The sequence below is a fragment of the Artemia sp. Qi Xiang Cuo genome, chromosome 17, assembly GCF_049724085.1.
Source record: "Artemia sp. Qi Xiang Cuo chromosome 17, ASM4972408v1, whole genome shotgun sequence".
Classification (NCBI taxonomy): domain Eukaryota; kingdom Metazoa; phylum Arthropoda; class Branchiopoda; order Anostraca; family Artemiidae; genus Artemia; species Artemia sp. Qi Xiang Cuo.
The window spans coordinates 20,300,258-20,316,815 of NC_142810.1; the positions used below are offsets into that span (position 1 = coordinate 20,300,258).

Consider the following 16,558-nt stretch of genomic DNA (forward strand, 5'->3'; position numbering starts at 1 on the left):
AGGCGGGTTTTTCTAATATTTGATAATAAAAATAAGAATAATTTTTTTATAAAATAATGACTCTCTGTTAGAGAAGAAAAATTAGTACCCCCTTCTACAGAATTTATTGTAAGGCATAATTTTCTCTAGAAAGCATCTGCCATTGTCCCAGAGAAGCCCATCCCCCCTTTTCAGCAAAGCAAAAAGTAAAATTTGCGAGGAAGAAGCTAGGCTTAGAAATCAAATGTTTTTTATTACACAACTTGTGAGAAATAAACCTTGACAATCAGTAGCTCCTATTTTTACCACTTAGAGAAAAAATTAAATACACTCCGTGTTGGAAATAAACCCGAAAAGCATAGAAATCCTATTTTTTTCATTTAGAAAAAAATTAGAAAAATGCCTAGAGACACAACGCATATATTTGCACATTATTCCTCTAGGGTCAAAGGTTTATATAATTTAAAATGACCTGCGCTTCCATAAGTCTTCTCATAGTAGGTATGTCTCTTTTTCTTAACCCCCTCCCCCCCCCATATAAACACTGAGTACTCAAAATGGAAAACAAATAGCTTATGAAACTATTTATTATAACTAACACCCATCCCATCTTGCAATTCAAAGGGTTTACTGTCACTAATTTGACCAAAAAAGAGGCATCTTTTTATTGAAACCAATATAATGCTTAGGTCCTAATTCATGAGAATTAACAAGCCAGTTGTGCACTTGACCGGTGCCAATAATTATCCTATTTAAATCTTAGCGGCTTAATGTCATAAGGGGGTCAGTATACCTGAGAATTGACGGAAGTAAGTTGTCACTTTTGCTAGAATACAGAAAGCATGAAAATTACATGAATTTATCACAAAAGAGAATTATTTTTAACGAAAGAATTAAAATAGTTAACGGGGGTGGGGTTACATGGTAAAAAAGAGTGTATTTTACGCTTTCTAACGACTATAAACATCACATAGTGGAGATTTTCTTGTATTTGGGGGGTATACCCTGAATTTGAATATGCTGGAGGGGGACTACAAAAATAATTTTATTTGGAAATAACATAAGAAAATTTACTAAACAGAACTCACATTATAAATCTTTGTAGCTAAAGCTTCCAACTCATCAATATTCAATGTTATCTCCATGATGGCTTGGGACTTTACGGTAATTGAACCTCAATGCATGTCCATTATAAGCCAAATGTCGAGGGCGAATTGTGATGTAAGGGAAACCTAATGTAACTCTCTGATTGACCTAGAACCAAACACATGATTCTATTCCGTTAGAATCGATAATTCCCCTTCTATTATGCAAATCAATTTCTCAGAAAACTACTTCCCCTTCGTGGAACAATACACTTAAAAACATCCCCTGATTGGCGTAGAAAGAAACACGGGACCCTGTCCCGTTAGTGGATCAATACAATTATAACAATCCCCTGATTGACCTTGAAAGAGACACGGGATCTTGTCCTGTTGGACTCGATTATAGATGGCAGCCCACGGTCCCGTCCACACCTTCTTACCCCTTTCTACTACCAACATCCAAAAACTAATTTTAAGCTATTTCTTATTTTTATTTTCTACTAATTTTAGTCTTACGTTATCTTGATCATCAATTTCTGACAAAATAATGCCTGACTTTCAGGAAAGGTAAATTTTGCTTCAAAAAAAATTAGTAGTAGTTTAGTTTAGTTTTAGTCCAGCCCCATTTTTGGCGTTACACCTTAAACTGGGTTGTTTGTTAGTCCATCCCTGCAAACAAGAGCTTGTGTACATTAACTCCTAAAAAACTTTTCAAACTTTTAAAAAATAATACTTAATGGCTCGTTTTGGAAACGCTCATTAAGATTTAAATTTCAGTTTCAACAATGAAATATTTGTGTAAACTATTTTTTGTCAAATCGCAAATTTTAATATTAAAATAAAAGTAATTTTATTTGTAACAATTTTTTTAAGATAATATAGTCATTTAATTCAAGTAGTGCAACTGGATTGAAAATAATTAAGGAATCCCAGTAAAATTCAGAGAAGAAAAAAATATCATATTTGCACCGCGTAAAAAACAATAAGTCCTCAAAATAAGTACAAAAAAGAAGTGAAACATACAGGAAAACTTAAAATAAAACGGACAATAGAAAACGGACAATAAAAAAGGAGCAATCCAAACATTATATTCTTTGGTGTCTTTTTAGTATTCAAGTTTCCGATATTTTTCTTTTTTAGTTAACATTTATTTTCGTTTTTCAATATTTTTGGTTTTTACTTTCTGTTGAGAGTAATTTATTGCTTATTCAGGCGAAATGTTTATGAGTAATTTTTCTTATTTGAATTTTGCTATAAATTCAGATGCCTATATTAACTGATGAGATTTTTTTTCATAGCTTAATTAAGGTTTGTTTCTATTTTAGTTTTCTCTGTATTTTAATTATCTAGAACTCCATCCAATCATGCCACCCGTAGTTAGTTCAAATAGATCTCAACTATTTTTTGCATTCCTTAAAAAATGAATAAAGAACACTTTTCCCAAAAATATCAAACAAGTGTAAAGTTCTGTTCTTTTTAAGTATAAATTATTATATGACTTAATTTCATCTCTTTATAGGTTTTAATATGGTTCTTTACTTTTCTTTCTAAAATATTTGATTGGAAAATTGTTTTGTTAAATGAATTCGTCTAAAAACCTGTCTTTGAAAAGTGGGTAGCTTATATAATTCAGATAATTACCCCTGGGGCTGCAGGGATTAAGCCAACCATGAAAATCTGCTTTTACCAGACCTTTTTACTACTTTGAACAAAATGGATATATCAAAGTTCTGATCTGATGTCAAGAGGGTTGCAGGGGTTACCCGGTACAAAAAAAAACACATGAGAGAGCGGCTGCTTGCTCTCCAATCCCTTGAACCTAAAGATGGCATTAGAGTTTTCTAGTTCTGATCTATTGAGCCTTCTTCAAAGTTTTTTTTACAGCCCCACTTTCAATACTAAGTGGTCAGAAAAGCAAAAATACATGGGAGGCACATGGCTCTTCACTGAAGAGCGCTGTCTCTGATGATAATGTCTTCAAAAATCAGATTTTTCAATGTCAAACGACAAACTTTTATTGAGTATTGTAAATAAATGTGTAATAATCAGAAATACAATTTTGCAATCGAAACGATAAAATTTAATGATAAAGAAATATGCACACAATAACACACCATACTAATACCCTCATGGTTTCTTTGCCAGCAAAGCAGGTTGAAGAAATAAGTTCCTGCGCGTTTAGCTCAGAAATTTAGAGAGAGAAAAGATAGAATATAAAGATTAATAGATTATATTGTTTAAACCCAATTAATAAATTAAATGGGAAATAAAAATTAGAATAATTCGTGATTTTTTTTAATTACAAAAGCAATTATGCAAGTACAAGATTTTCGTTTTTTTTTGGGCAAGTTTTATTTACTATAATTTTTACCTTATTCTAAGAAAGATTTCTTGAAAAAATTTAATTTATTTATATATTTACTAAAGTCATAACCCCCCCCCCCTCCCCCCTATCACCTTTGTATGTTGTAGAAATTTTTCATTATTTAGCTGAATCACTCTTATTATTTTGTATAATAGCTTTTGATTCCATTGGTTCTTCAAAAAAAAATTGTAATTAGCTATCCATCTAGTGTTGTAAGGTAAACTCTTGATTCTTGTATTTAGACGGTTGGACCTCGACAGAAATCTGAAGAAAAGAAGAAATCCCATCGTCGCGTAACCCGTCTAGTGCTTACAGTTGTCACTGTGTATGTTCTCTGCTGGCTACCCTACTGGATAATTCAGGTGAATTAAGTTACAAAAATATGGTTTTTCGTACGGAAGTAAAGAGCAAAGTTTCAACTAAAAACGAACCAAAATTTGCTTCGCTGATTGCTCAAGATTTATCTGAAAGGCTAGCTCAAATAAATTGACTATGTTGTCCAATATCTATAAATTCTAAAAACTAGTGCTTGATTGAAGTCTCTAAACCAAAAAAAAGTGGATGTTCTCTGAGGACGAGGGGATTATGGGTCTAGCCTGCACAAAATAAAAACTAATTTACAAGCCTTTCAATAGTCTATCAGTGACACTGATTTCAAACAATTTTTGTATACAACTATAATTCTCTCAAAATCCAAAACAAGTTTTTAGTAAGAATTCAGTTCATTTAAGCCATGAAAAATTGGCTGGTTCTTTTTAGATTATGCATTCCTTTGAATTTTTCCCCTCTTTGGGCAAAAGGTGAGGTATTGTAACAATCACGAAGTGAAAGAAGACGCTATTTTGCTACGGTTTATCAAGAGGGGGTTTTCAAAACCTTCTGTATAGGATTTTAGAACATGAAAAATAGATTAGATAACTCTAAACTTACTTTCCCTGCCATTATTTATATAAAAATATTTCATTGTATTACTTTGTTACGTTTCCATTATTTTAGGGTACGCTAGCAACCCATCGCTTAGATTTTTTTTTCAAAAATCAGAGATGCAACAACGGGAATTTTCAGACATATACACATTTTACCGTTCTCACAGGGGGTGTACTAAAGTCTGAAAAAGATGTTTAGGGTTTTTCCAAAGTCTGAGAAAGAGATCTGGAATTTATTCCAAGATCACACACGCATAACATAATTTTTCTTTTCAATTGTCCGAGAAACATGAATTAGAATTTTCAAGGGTTTTTACTAAAGTCTGAGACGTATTAAAAGGAATTTTCCAAAATCAGAAATGAGCGGCCTGAATTTTCTTTCAAAAGTTAGAGACATGTCATTTGAAATTTTCAGCAATTTTTACAAGAGTCTGAGTCGTATGAAGAGAATTTTGTACCTTCTGTATAGGATTTTAGAACATGAAAAACAGATTATAATAAGGTTTTTGGTACAAAGTCGTAGATAGCTTTGCTGGGGTTGTGTCAAGGTAGGAGACTCAGAACCACCTGTTTAGGGTGTTAGACCAAAAAGAATACCCTTGAAAATTCCCATATAAGGGATCTTGAGACCTTCTTTGGCCAAACATTAAATTTTGGGGTAAAAAACGGCACCAAAAATAGCTATAATTTTTTATTCTAGCTACATAAAAGATGCACTAGATATGGTAATTTCCTTTCAAACGAACCGATTCCCAACATATTACAACCACTGGTTCGATTAAATCACCCCAAAGCTGCAAAACTGCTTAGATTTTCATTAGCCTGAGATGTTGATAAAGAAAATAATAATATTAAAATTCGCACCCAAAGAGTTTTTTTTCAAAAAAATGATACTGCATCTGTCGAACGATTGAGTACACTTCTCCTATCTTTGTTCGGGCACAGCTCTTGAGTATAAAAGCCCTGTTCAGCTGTTTGAGTAAAAGAATCGCATAGCCCTTCTAAGGGAGTACAAAACAAATTTCAAGATGTTTGGTCTTGCGAATCCACTTCATACTCGTAATCAGAGGTAACGCTCTAGCGTTGACAAAATATGCGACATACCCGTTTTTTACGCATAGGGTTTGTTTCAGGAAAAGATGGGGGGGGGGGCATGTTTGATCCTGGGTACCCAAAAGACCTTGGGTATTAAGGTGAAGCTTTCATGAAATGCTGAGGGGAATTTTGAAAAAAATGAGAACATACTATGTGCATGCTGGTTGTCGAGAGGTCGTATCGGCACAGCTCAGGAACAGCTGAGGATATTAATTTGAAACTGTCAGGCGTGTTGAAGGGAATGTTGTAAAGGGATCGGAGGGCAACCAGACCCTCCCCCAGTTACAACTTTTAGATACCCCACTCCTCAGCACTGATAAAAGTTTTCAGATAGCCATCTTTATCAAAATGGTCAAAAATTCCAAAAACGTTTCCTCAGTGCCACCCCTTATTAGGGCCACCCTATAAGATTAAGTACAACCCTCCATAGCCCTAGGGGGGTTTTAAAGGATGCATTTTCCCCATTGTTTACATTTAGGATTCACTATTGGGAAAAAACAGTTTAGTCCTGGGTACATCCCTTGTAAATGCAAGCATAGGATCAATGCTGAGGGACATTTCGAACAAAATCAAAAAAGACTATTTACATCCAGTTTATCAAAAGGATGTATCTTTAGTATTTAGGAACAGTTAAGGGTATTAAATTAAAACTGTCAGGCCTACTAATACTATTGTGGCTGCAGCTGCATTTATTTGTGCATGTGTATGCGGCTACTTATGACTGTGACTAATTATGACTTAAACTAGGACTACTTGTAACTTCTCCTACGACTACTTAGAGCTGCAATTGCTTGCAACTGCGATTATGACTACATATGACTGCAACTGCAACTCCTTGCGTCTGTGACTGTAGCTAATTGTGATAGTGATTTTGACTACATGTGACTGTGACTACTTACGACTTTGACTACTTGTGAGTGAGACTACTTGTTACTTTGACGGGTTGTGTCTGCAAAAACTTGTCACTTCTATGAATTGTAGTTGAGATTATGACTACTTGTGACTGCAAATACTTGAGGCTACAATTAATTTTTACTTCAACTACTATCAGTGATTGGGTTTAAACTTTGCGCGCTCCTATACGCCTTTCACAGAGGGTGAGTATTCCCTCACACCTAGGTAATACTTTGCGTGCCCCTATACCCGTTTCAGAGAGAGTGAGTAGCCTCTCGTATTCAGGTAATACATTGCGTGCCCCTATACCCCTTTCACAGGGAGTGAGTAGAAGTGATTTCTCTGGCTGTGAGTGCTAGTTGCGCAATAAATTATCAGAAGATCATAGGAAAAACACGTTATTTGTGTAATCGATTTCTCTGAGGTTGGGTGAAGTTAATACATTTCTTGGCACTATTCCAAAACAGTTTTGCAATGATTTAACATGGTTACTAGGCAGTTTCCGATGATATCAGAAATATTTCACTGGTAAGAGATTTGAACCGGAGGGGGGGGGGGGGGTCCGAAGTATATAGAAATGACGCGCCAGTCAACTCAACTAACAAGCCAGTGATGACGTGATGATCTTAGAAGAAAATTCTAAGCAATAGGTTTCATGTTAATGAATGATGCCTTCCCGAACGAGTTAATTAGTATGGGTGTTTGCAAGAGCACCATGTCCCCTTGCAGGGCCCCATGTCTTTCCTCCTACAGGGCCCCAAGGACCCCTTTTCCAACTCGCCCCGATTTTTTTTTTTTGCCTCCACAGCTTTTATTTAATTTTGAAATTTTTTAACTTTGTTTTCATGTCATAAAATGATATTACATATACAATCAAAAGAAATTCACTTGTTATATATTCAAAATACGGAATGAAAATTGTATACATGTCCCATCGTAATTTTTTCTTTTAGAAAAATAATATTTGTAGTTACATTTTTTTGGACTTAGTTTTTTGGAATTTAGAAATTTTTTCAACTTTCTGTTTTGGACATGGGGATTTTTTCAACTCTTTTTTTCAAGTCTTGAAATGATATTGCATATACTTATACCAAAAAATCCACTGATATTGATTGGAATAATAAATGACAGTAAAATTGTGTCTGGTATTATCAAAATCATATTAATTATTTAAAGAGTAAATTGATCCTCAGGAGTTTCTTACGAAATTACGGGGTAATGAAATCGTCTCCGCAATACGTGCGCATTTAACGTGTATTATTACAGAATCTTTGGTGGACATGGTTTTTGGATTTGTTTTTATGCGGCAGCCCCCATGGTACTCATTGGTTGGTCATCGACAGTAGTTAGTTTATTTAATTTTTTCAATCAGTATTAATAGTGTAATGGAAGGATAAACACTTAAATATTGTGTTAAAAAGTGAACATGAAATATATAAAAAAAAGAGTGTATGTTCATGAATGCTGACAAAGATAAATGTTTGAACAATAAAACAATATTACTGGCAATATCATTCGAAACTTTTGCGTGCGTTGTCATAAAAGTGAGTGATTAAATTTGTTTGAATTATTGAAAAAATTATACATTACTGAGGGTGGATATGTGAGAGTAACATTTCCAGAGAAGTTAGTGCTCAAAGATAATAGAAGTCTAAAACTAACAGTTGATGACGAGGGCCAACTTATTTCTCATGGTGCGGGTAACATGTTACCTGTTGATAAATCCTATTGCAATTTTTCGTGTATTAGCATCCAACTGAAGATGAAAAGCAGACAACGCGTACTGCTGCACCAATGTCATAAATCGTATAACGTGTATGTGTCAGAACTGCAACCTATGTAAAAATAATATGGTACTGGACAGGGAAATCACTGGCAAAATGAAAAAAAAAGCATCAGCCGTTAATATCATAATGAAATATAAATATAATTGAAGGCAAAACAAAGCATAGGTGAGTGTTAATAGTATCATTGGTAGTTTACTAGCAGATAAAATCATTGAACAGAATAATAGCAATGATGAAATGAGTGATGAGCTTGTAAGTGAAACCATATTCAAAGTCCTGTATGACCCCAAAATGAGATAAGTGCAATTTCAAGAGAAAACATGTTGAATTATTCTATTGAATGGATTTGAAACATTCAATTATTTGTGATGATATTAATAGCAAGTACTATTGCACATGCCATTATTTATATAAAAATATTTCATTGTATTACTTTGTTACGTTTCCATTATTTTTAGGGTACTCTAGCAACCCATCGCTTAAATTTTTTTTTCAAAAATCAGAGATGCAACAACAGGAATTTTCAGGCATATACACATTTTACCGTTCTCACAGGGGGTGTACTAAAGTCTAAAAAAGGTGTTTAGGGTTTTTCCAAAGTCTGAGAAACAGATCTGGAATTTATTCCAAGATCACACACGCATAATATAATTTTTCTCTTCAATCGTCCGAGAAACGTGAATTAGAATTTTCAAGGGTTTTTACTAAAGTCTGAGACGTATTAAAAGGACTTTTCCGAAATCAGAAACGAGGGACCTGAATTTTCTTTCAAAAGTTAGAGACATGTCATTTGAAATTTTCAGCGGTTTTTACAAGAGTCTGAGTCGTATGAAGAGAATTTTCTACAAAAACAGAAAAACGTGAACTAAATACATAGACAGACATACTAAGACACACAGAGAGACAGATAAAAATATACCTAGACAGATAGACACAGAGACAGACAGACAATAAGACACATAGACAGACAGACAAAAAGATACATAGACAGAGAGAAACATACCAAGATACACAGGCAGACAGACAAAAAGGCAAACAGAAGAAAAGACAAACAGAAAGACAGACAAATAGACGCACAGACATACAGACAAAAAAAACACACAGACAGACAGAAAAACACAAACACAAAAAAGACACATAGAGAGGACAGAAAAAAAGACAAACAGATAAATAGACAAAAAGGCACTGAGACAAAAAGACACATAGAAAGACAGACTAAAAGACATACAGACACAGAAACAGACAAACAAAAAACACATAGACAGACAAGACAAAACACAGAAAGACAAAAAACACACAGACAGACACAAAAACACATAAAAGAACAAAAATGATACAAAGGCAGGCGTACCAAAAAGACAAACAGACACACACACAGACAGACAGACAAAAAGATGCACAGACACACAGATAAAATATACAGAGACATACAGACAAAAAACACACAGACAAATAGACGCAAAGACACACAGACACACAGGCAAAAAGACAAACAGACATACAGATGAAAAGATACACACAAACACAGAGAGAAAAAAATCGTAGACAGACAAACAAAAAGCCATACAGACAGAAAGACACACAGACGGACAGACAAACATACACATAGACACAGAAACAGACATAAAAAAATACACAAAGACGGACAGACGAAAGACAACAAGACAGACAGACAAAAAGACACACAGACAGACAGAAAAAAAAAAAAAAGGACACACAGACACATGGACCGACAGACAAAAGACAGACAAACAAAAAGATGCATAGACAGAAAAAAAAACACAAAGACAAAATGGTACATAGAAAGAAAGACAAAAAGACACACAGAAAGACAGACATACACATACCCACACATACACAAATAGACAAAGAGACGCACAAGAGACAGACAAAAAGACACACTGACAAAAATGCACACAAACAGGCAGACACACAGACAGACAGACAAAACACAGAAAGACCAAAAAAACTTTCAGACAGACAAAAAGACACACAGACAGAAAGAAACAAAGACAGACAGACAAAACACAGAAAGACAGAAAAAAACATACACACAGACTCAAAACAGACAGAATAAAGACACATAGACAGAAACACAAAATACAGACAAAAGACACACAGACACAAAACAGACAGAAAAAAGACAAATAGACAAACAGACAAAAGACAACAAGACAGACAGACAAAAAGACACACAGACAGACAGAAAAAAAACAAAAAAAAAGGACACACAGACACATGGACCGACAGACAAAAGAAAGACAAACAAAAAGATGCATAGACAGAAAAAAAGACACAAAGACAAAATGGTACATAGAAAGAGAGACAAAAAGACACACAGAAAGACAGACATACACATACCCACACATACACAAATAGACAAAGAGACGCACAAGAGACAGACAAAAAGACACACTGACAAAAATGCACACAAACAGGCAGACACACAGACAGACAGACAGACAAAAATACACACCTAGAAGGAAAAAAAAGACACACAGACAAAAGACACCCAGTCAGAATGAAAAAAAGACACAAAGCCACGCAGACAGACAAACGAAAGGACACAAAAACCCAAAGACAGACAGACAAAAAGACACACAGGCACACAAACATACAAAAAGATACACGGAGAAATAGATAATAAAATGCACACAGACACACGGACAGACAGACAAAAAGATACACGGAGAGAAAGAAAAAAACCCACAGACATACAGACAAAAATAGAATAGACACATAGACAGAGAGACAAAAGGAAAAACAGACATACCCACTGATAGACAAAAAGGCACACAGACAGACAGAAGACAAAGAGACATACAGACAAAAAGACACACAAACAGAGAAAGAGAAAAAGATAAAAAAGACAGAAAGAGAAAAAGACAGAAAAGAGACAAGAGACAGAAAGAGACCGAGAAAGGGACAGAAAAAAAGACTGACAGGCAAAAAGAAGCACAGACAGACAGACAAAAGACACATATACAAAGAGACAAAATGACACGCAAAAAGATAGACAAAAAGAGACACAGATATACAGACAGACAAAGAAATGGACACACAAACAAAAAGAAACACAGACACAAAGACAGGCAGACAAAAAGACACACATACACACAAACAAAAAGAAACACAGACAGACAAATAAAATACATACAGACAAAAAAAAGAGACAAAGACACACAGACAGATAGACAAAAAGATACACAGACATACACGTACACACACACAAACAGACAAAAAGCAACAAAGACGGACAGACAAAAAGACACAGACACAGGGAGAGAGAGAGACTAAAGGACATATAGACAGACAGACAAATAGACACACAGACAGACAGAAACACAGGCTCACCAACGCAAAAACAGACGCACAGACAAAATGACATTCAGACACACATACAGAGAGACAAAAATCATACATATCAACAGAAAGACCAACAGAAAGACAACCGACACACAGACAAAAAGACACAGACATACTGACACACAAGCACAAAGACACAAAAACAGACACAAAAGCAGACACATAGACACAAGGCCACACAGAGACAAAGACACACAGACAGACAAATAAAACGAAATACAGACACAAACACAAATAGGCACACAGATATACAGACAAAAGACGCTCAGAAAGACAGACAAAAGGAAAAAAATACACACATACAGACAGACAAAATCACACACAGAAACAAATGTACATAGACAAAAAAACACAAAGACCCACAGACAAACAGACAAAAAGACACACAGACACAGAGACAGACAGATAAAAAGACACACCAACAAAACTGACGGACAGACAAAAATACACACAGATGCAAAGACAGACAGAAAAAAAGACATAGAGACTCACCGACAAACACACACACAGACAGACAGACAAAACACGCACAAGCAGACAGACAAAAAGAAAGAAAGACACACAGACAGACAGACAAAAGTACATACAGAAACACATGTAGATAGACAAAAAGACACACAAATAGACAGACAAAGCACACATAGACAGACAGACAAAACGACACACAGACAAACTGACGGACAAAAAGACCCACAGGCCGACAGACATTTAATTTTTCTTATGACGATATTAATAACATATAATGTTGTTCGTACCATTACTTAAAAAAAAATATTTCTTCACAATACTTTGTTATTTTTCTATTTTATTTAGGGTGCGCTAGCAATTCCAATTTTTAGAATATTTATTCAAAGGTCAGAGGTGTAAGAACTGGAATTGCCAGATACATAGGCACAACTATCGGGCTCACGGGGGTTTAATAGAGTCAGAGATAGGTAAACAGAGGTTTTACAAAGTCTGAGAGTGATGAACTGGATTATATTCCATGATCACACATTGACACATAACTTTTTTTCCAAAAAATGTTCCAAACATTTTTTTTAATAATTGTACACGGCCTGTCTGCGTATCACATTCTGATAAACTGTGTGAACACAGTGTAGACAGTTTGTGTGTCTATGTGTCTTTTGTCCTTTGTCTGTCTCTCAATGTGTCTTTTTGTCTGTCTGTTTTTGTGTCTGTGTGTCTTTTGTCTGTCTGTAGGTGTGTCTCTGTGTCTTTCTGTCTTTGGGTATTTTTGTCTCTCTATCTGTGTGTCTTCTTTTTTCTGTCTGCCAGTGTGTGTGTCTTTTTCTTTGTGTGTCTGTTTGTCTACTTGTCCGTCTGTTTGTGATTCTGTGTGTATTTGCGTCTATTTATCTTTGTGTCTGAGTGTCTTTTTGTCTGAATGTCTGTGCGTCTTTTTGTCTGTGTATCTGTATATCTTTTTGTCTGTATGTCTGTCTGTGTGTCTTTTTGTCTGCCTGTATGTGTGTCTGTTTGTCTTTTTATCTGTCTGTGTGTGACTCTTTTTGTTTGTCTGTCTCTGAGTCTTTTTTCTGTCTTTCTGTCTGTCTGTCTCTCTGTGTGTCTTCTGTCTGTATGTATTTTAGTCGATTTGTCTGTATGTCTTTTTGTCTCTCTTTTTGTTTGGTTTTTGTCTCTCTTTCTTTTTGTCTGGCTGTTTGTGTGTCTTTGTGTCTATTTGTGTTTATGGGCGTCTTTTTGCTTGTCTGTCTGTGTGTGATTGTGTCTCTTTATCTCTGTTTGTGTTCTCTATGTCTTTTTGTCTGTCTCTCTCTTTGTCTTTTTTGTCTGTGTGTCTTTTGTCTGTCTGTCTGTGTGTCATTTTGTTTGCGTGTCTGTTTGTGTTCTCAGATATATTTTTAGCTGGCATTAACCAAACCTTATGTCATCTTATTTCAGATATTCCAAAAGGATAATGAAACGGAAGGTATTTTGTCTCAGTGGAAAAGTGATACATGTTAAAAAGTCCCTTTTTATTATAAGGGCTTCGAGTCCTATCTCCCCTCTAATTCTTGAAGCAGTAATACAATCAATACCGTGGTAATATTAATTGAAAAATAATAATATGGGCTTATGGTTGGGAGACAACAATAAGACAGGGCATTATGTAAGAACTATAAATTGTAGATTCCGAAACGTGAACTTAAATTTAAAACTTCCTCCCTCCTAAAAAAAAAAAAAAGATTAGGCTAAGCCCTCAAACCATATCTGTGGCAGTGAATGTATTAGAATCCTTCAGAAATAGGGCTTAGTAAATGGTGTTGAGGAAGGAACTAGAAGGCAGATAACTGGTGGGTTAAGTAATAAGATTAGTTGAACTTGTCATCGAAAAAGGGTTAAATTCAATTCAACAGAAAATTCATAAAAATAAGCACAATGTTTCAATATAATTATAATATATTATTAACCACTATAGGCATAATAGCTATAATGCTATAATAAAGATTAATTATATATAATAATTTTGTTAAACTCCGTGAATATACTTCTAAATTTGGGTTTCATCTTATAATCGGGGGTGATACCCTGAGGAATAAACTCGATCAAAAGTTCGTGGTAACGAACTGTAGGTAAGGAGCGACCCGGCTCAATAGTAACCGAAACTCTAAAAAACAGAGTTTTGATACCAATAGATACATCAAAAGAATCAGATCTTTATTCTAATTCTAATCTTGCCCATCAAAAGTTACGCGCCTGAGAAAATTTGCCTTATTTTCAAAAAAGGGGGAAGCAACCCCTAAAAGTCATAGAACTTAAATGAAAATCACACCATCAGATTCAGCGTATCTCAGAACCCTACTATAGAAGTTTCAAGCTCCTGTCTGTAAAAGTGTGCAATTTTGTATTTTTCGCCAGGATGGCAACCAAAAATTCGCGGATGCGTGTTTATTTGTTTTTTGTGTTTGTTTTTTTCTCCAGGGGTGATCGTATCAATCCAGTAGTCCTATAATTTCATGAGAGGGCTCATTCGAACGGAAATTAAAAGTTACAGTGCCTTTTTTAAGTGACCGAAAAATTGGAGGGCAACTTGGCCCCCTCCCACGCTCATTTTTCTCCCGAAGTCACCCAATCAAAATTTTGAGATAGCTATTTTGTTCAGCATAGTCGAAAATCTAATAAATATGTCTTTGAGAGTAACTTAATGCCCCACAGTTCCCGGGGGAAGGGCTTTAAGTTGTGAACTTTGCACATTGTTGACATATAGTATTGGTTAATGGGAAGCATACAGATGATTTCAGGAGGGATTTTTTCAGGTGGGACGGGGAGGTCGGAGGAGGGGGTTACGGGGGAGGATATTTCTAATTTACAGGCCAGAGCTATCTATGATAATTAACCGGCCTTTGTGATTCAGGGGTTTTTGATTCGAACAAAATTCGAACCCCCTAATATACGTAATAATTTCTGTTCGTTTTAAGTTTTAATGTTGCTTCTTACTTTAAGTTGAAAAAAACTTGTTTTTTTATTTAATTTCTGATCGTTTTTTAAATAATTCTGGGAAATCTGGCTCCCCCTTCATAGAAATGTCCCTTCCCCCAAGTAAATATTACCCATGGAAAGATCCTCCCCCGTAACCCCTACTCTGACCTGGAACCCCCACTATAAAAAAATTACTCCTGAAAACGCCTTGGCAAAGTTTATAACTTGCAACCCTTTCCCCTGGGAACAATGGGGGATTAAGTCATCCTCAAAGACATATCAATTAGATTTTCGACTTTGCTGAACAAAATGGCTATCTCAAAATTTTGATTGGGTGATTCGGGAAAAAAAATGAGCGTGGGAGGGGGCCAAGTTGCCATCCAGTTTTTTTGGTCACTTAAAAGGGCACTAGAACTTTTAATTTTCGTTAGAATGAGCCCTCTTACGATATTCTAGGACTACTGGATCGATACGATCACCCCTGGGAAAAAAAAAACAAACAAATAAACAAGCATCCGTGATATTTCTTCTGGTAAAAAATACAAAATTCCGTATTTTTGCGTTGCAGATAGGAGCTTGAAACCTCTATAGTAAGGTTCTCTGACACGCTGAATCTGATGGTGTGAATTTCATTATAGTTCTTTAACTTTTAGGGTTTGTTTCCCCCTTTTTTCGAAAATAAAGCAAATTTTCTTAGGCGCGTAAATTTTGATGAATTAAGTTGATGAAACTTATATATTTGAAATCAGCATAAATATCTGATTCTTTTGATGTATTTAGTGGTATTAAAATTCCTTTTTTTAGAGTTTCGGTGACCCTAGCCTGGGTTGCAAACGTTTTTTGTGAGGGGGCAACCCCTTTTTAGTAAAATCTGTTAGTTTTGAGTTTTAATGTTGCTCCTTATTTTCAGTTGGAAAAACTTTTTTTTTATTTAATACTAAAATAGGGCCGGGAAAACTAAGCTCATGGCTTCAATTGGCTTTCAAAGAGTATATTATCCAGCCTTTGAACATATTAACTTAAAAAAAAAATTCCTGAAAAAGAATTTTTTCAACGAAATGTAAAGGCTTTATTAAACTTAAAATAAGCAGAAATAATAAACCCATAATAATCAAACAGTTCGTGGTAACGAACTGTAAGTAAAGAGCGACCCAGCTCAATAGTAACTGAAACTCTAAAAAACGGAATTTTGATACCAATAGAAACATCGAAAGAAATGAATTTTTATGATGATTTTAAATATATAAGTTTCATCAAGTTTAGTCTTGCCCATCAAAAGTTACGAGCCTGAGAAAATTTGCCTTATTTTCGATAAAAGTCATAAAATCTTAATGAAAATGACACCATCAGATCCAGCCTATCCGAGAACCTTACTGAAGGTTTGATTTAGCGTAACAGAAAACCGTACTGTGGATGTTTCAAGCTCCTATCTCCAAAAATGTGAAATTTTTTGTCAGAAGAAAGATCACGGATGCGTGTTTATTTGTTTTTTGTATGATTTTTCCAGGGGTGATCGTATCGACCCAGTGGTCCTAGAATGTCGCTAGAGGGCACATTCGAACGGAATTGAAAAGTTCTAGTACCCTTTATAAGTGACCATAAAATTGGAGGGCAAATATGCCCCCTCCCGAGATCATT

The 16,558-nt window shown here is 35.1% G+C and overlaps 1 protein-coding gene across 1 annotated transcript in view; it reads left to right on the top strand.

Annotated features, from left to right (window-relative positions):
- LOC148941992 (somatostatin receptor type 2-like) overlaps positions 1-16,558 on the top strand; it is a 272,171-nt gene that overhangs the window by 169,248 nt on the left and 86,365 nt on the right. The window contains exon 6 of the mRNA XM_089103544.1: positions 3,672-3,791. Within this exon, the coding sequence (XP_088959670.1) occupies positions 3,672-3,791 (120 nt within the window). The remainder of the gene's footprint in view (positions 1-3,671; positions 3,792-16,558) is intronic.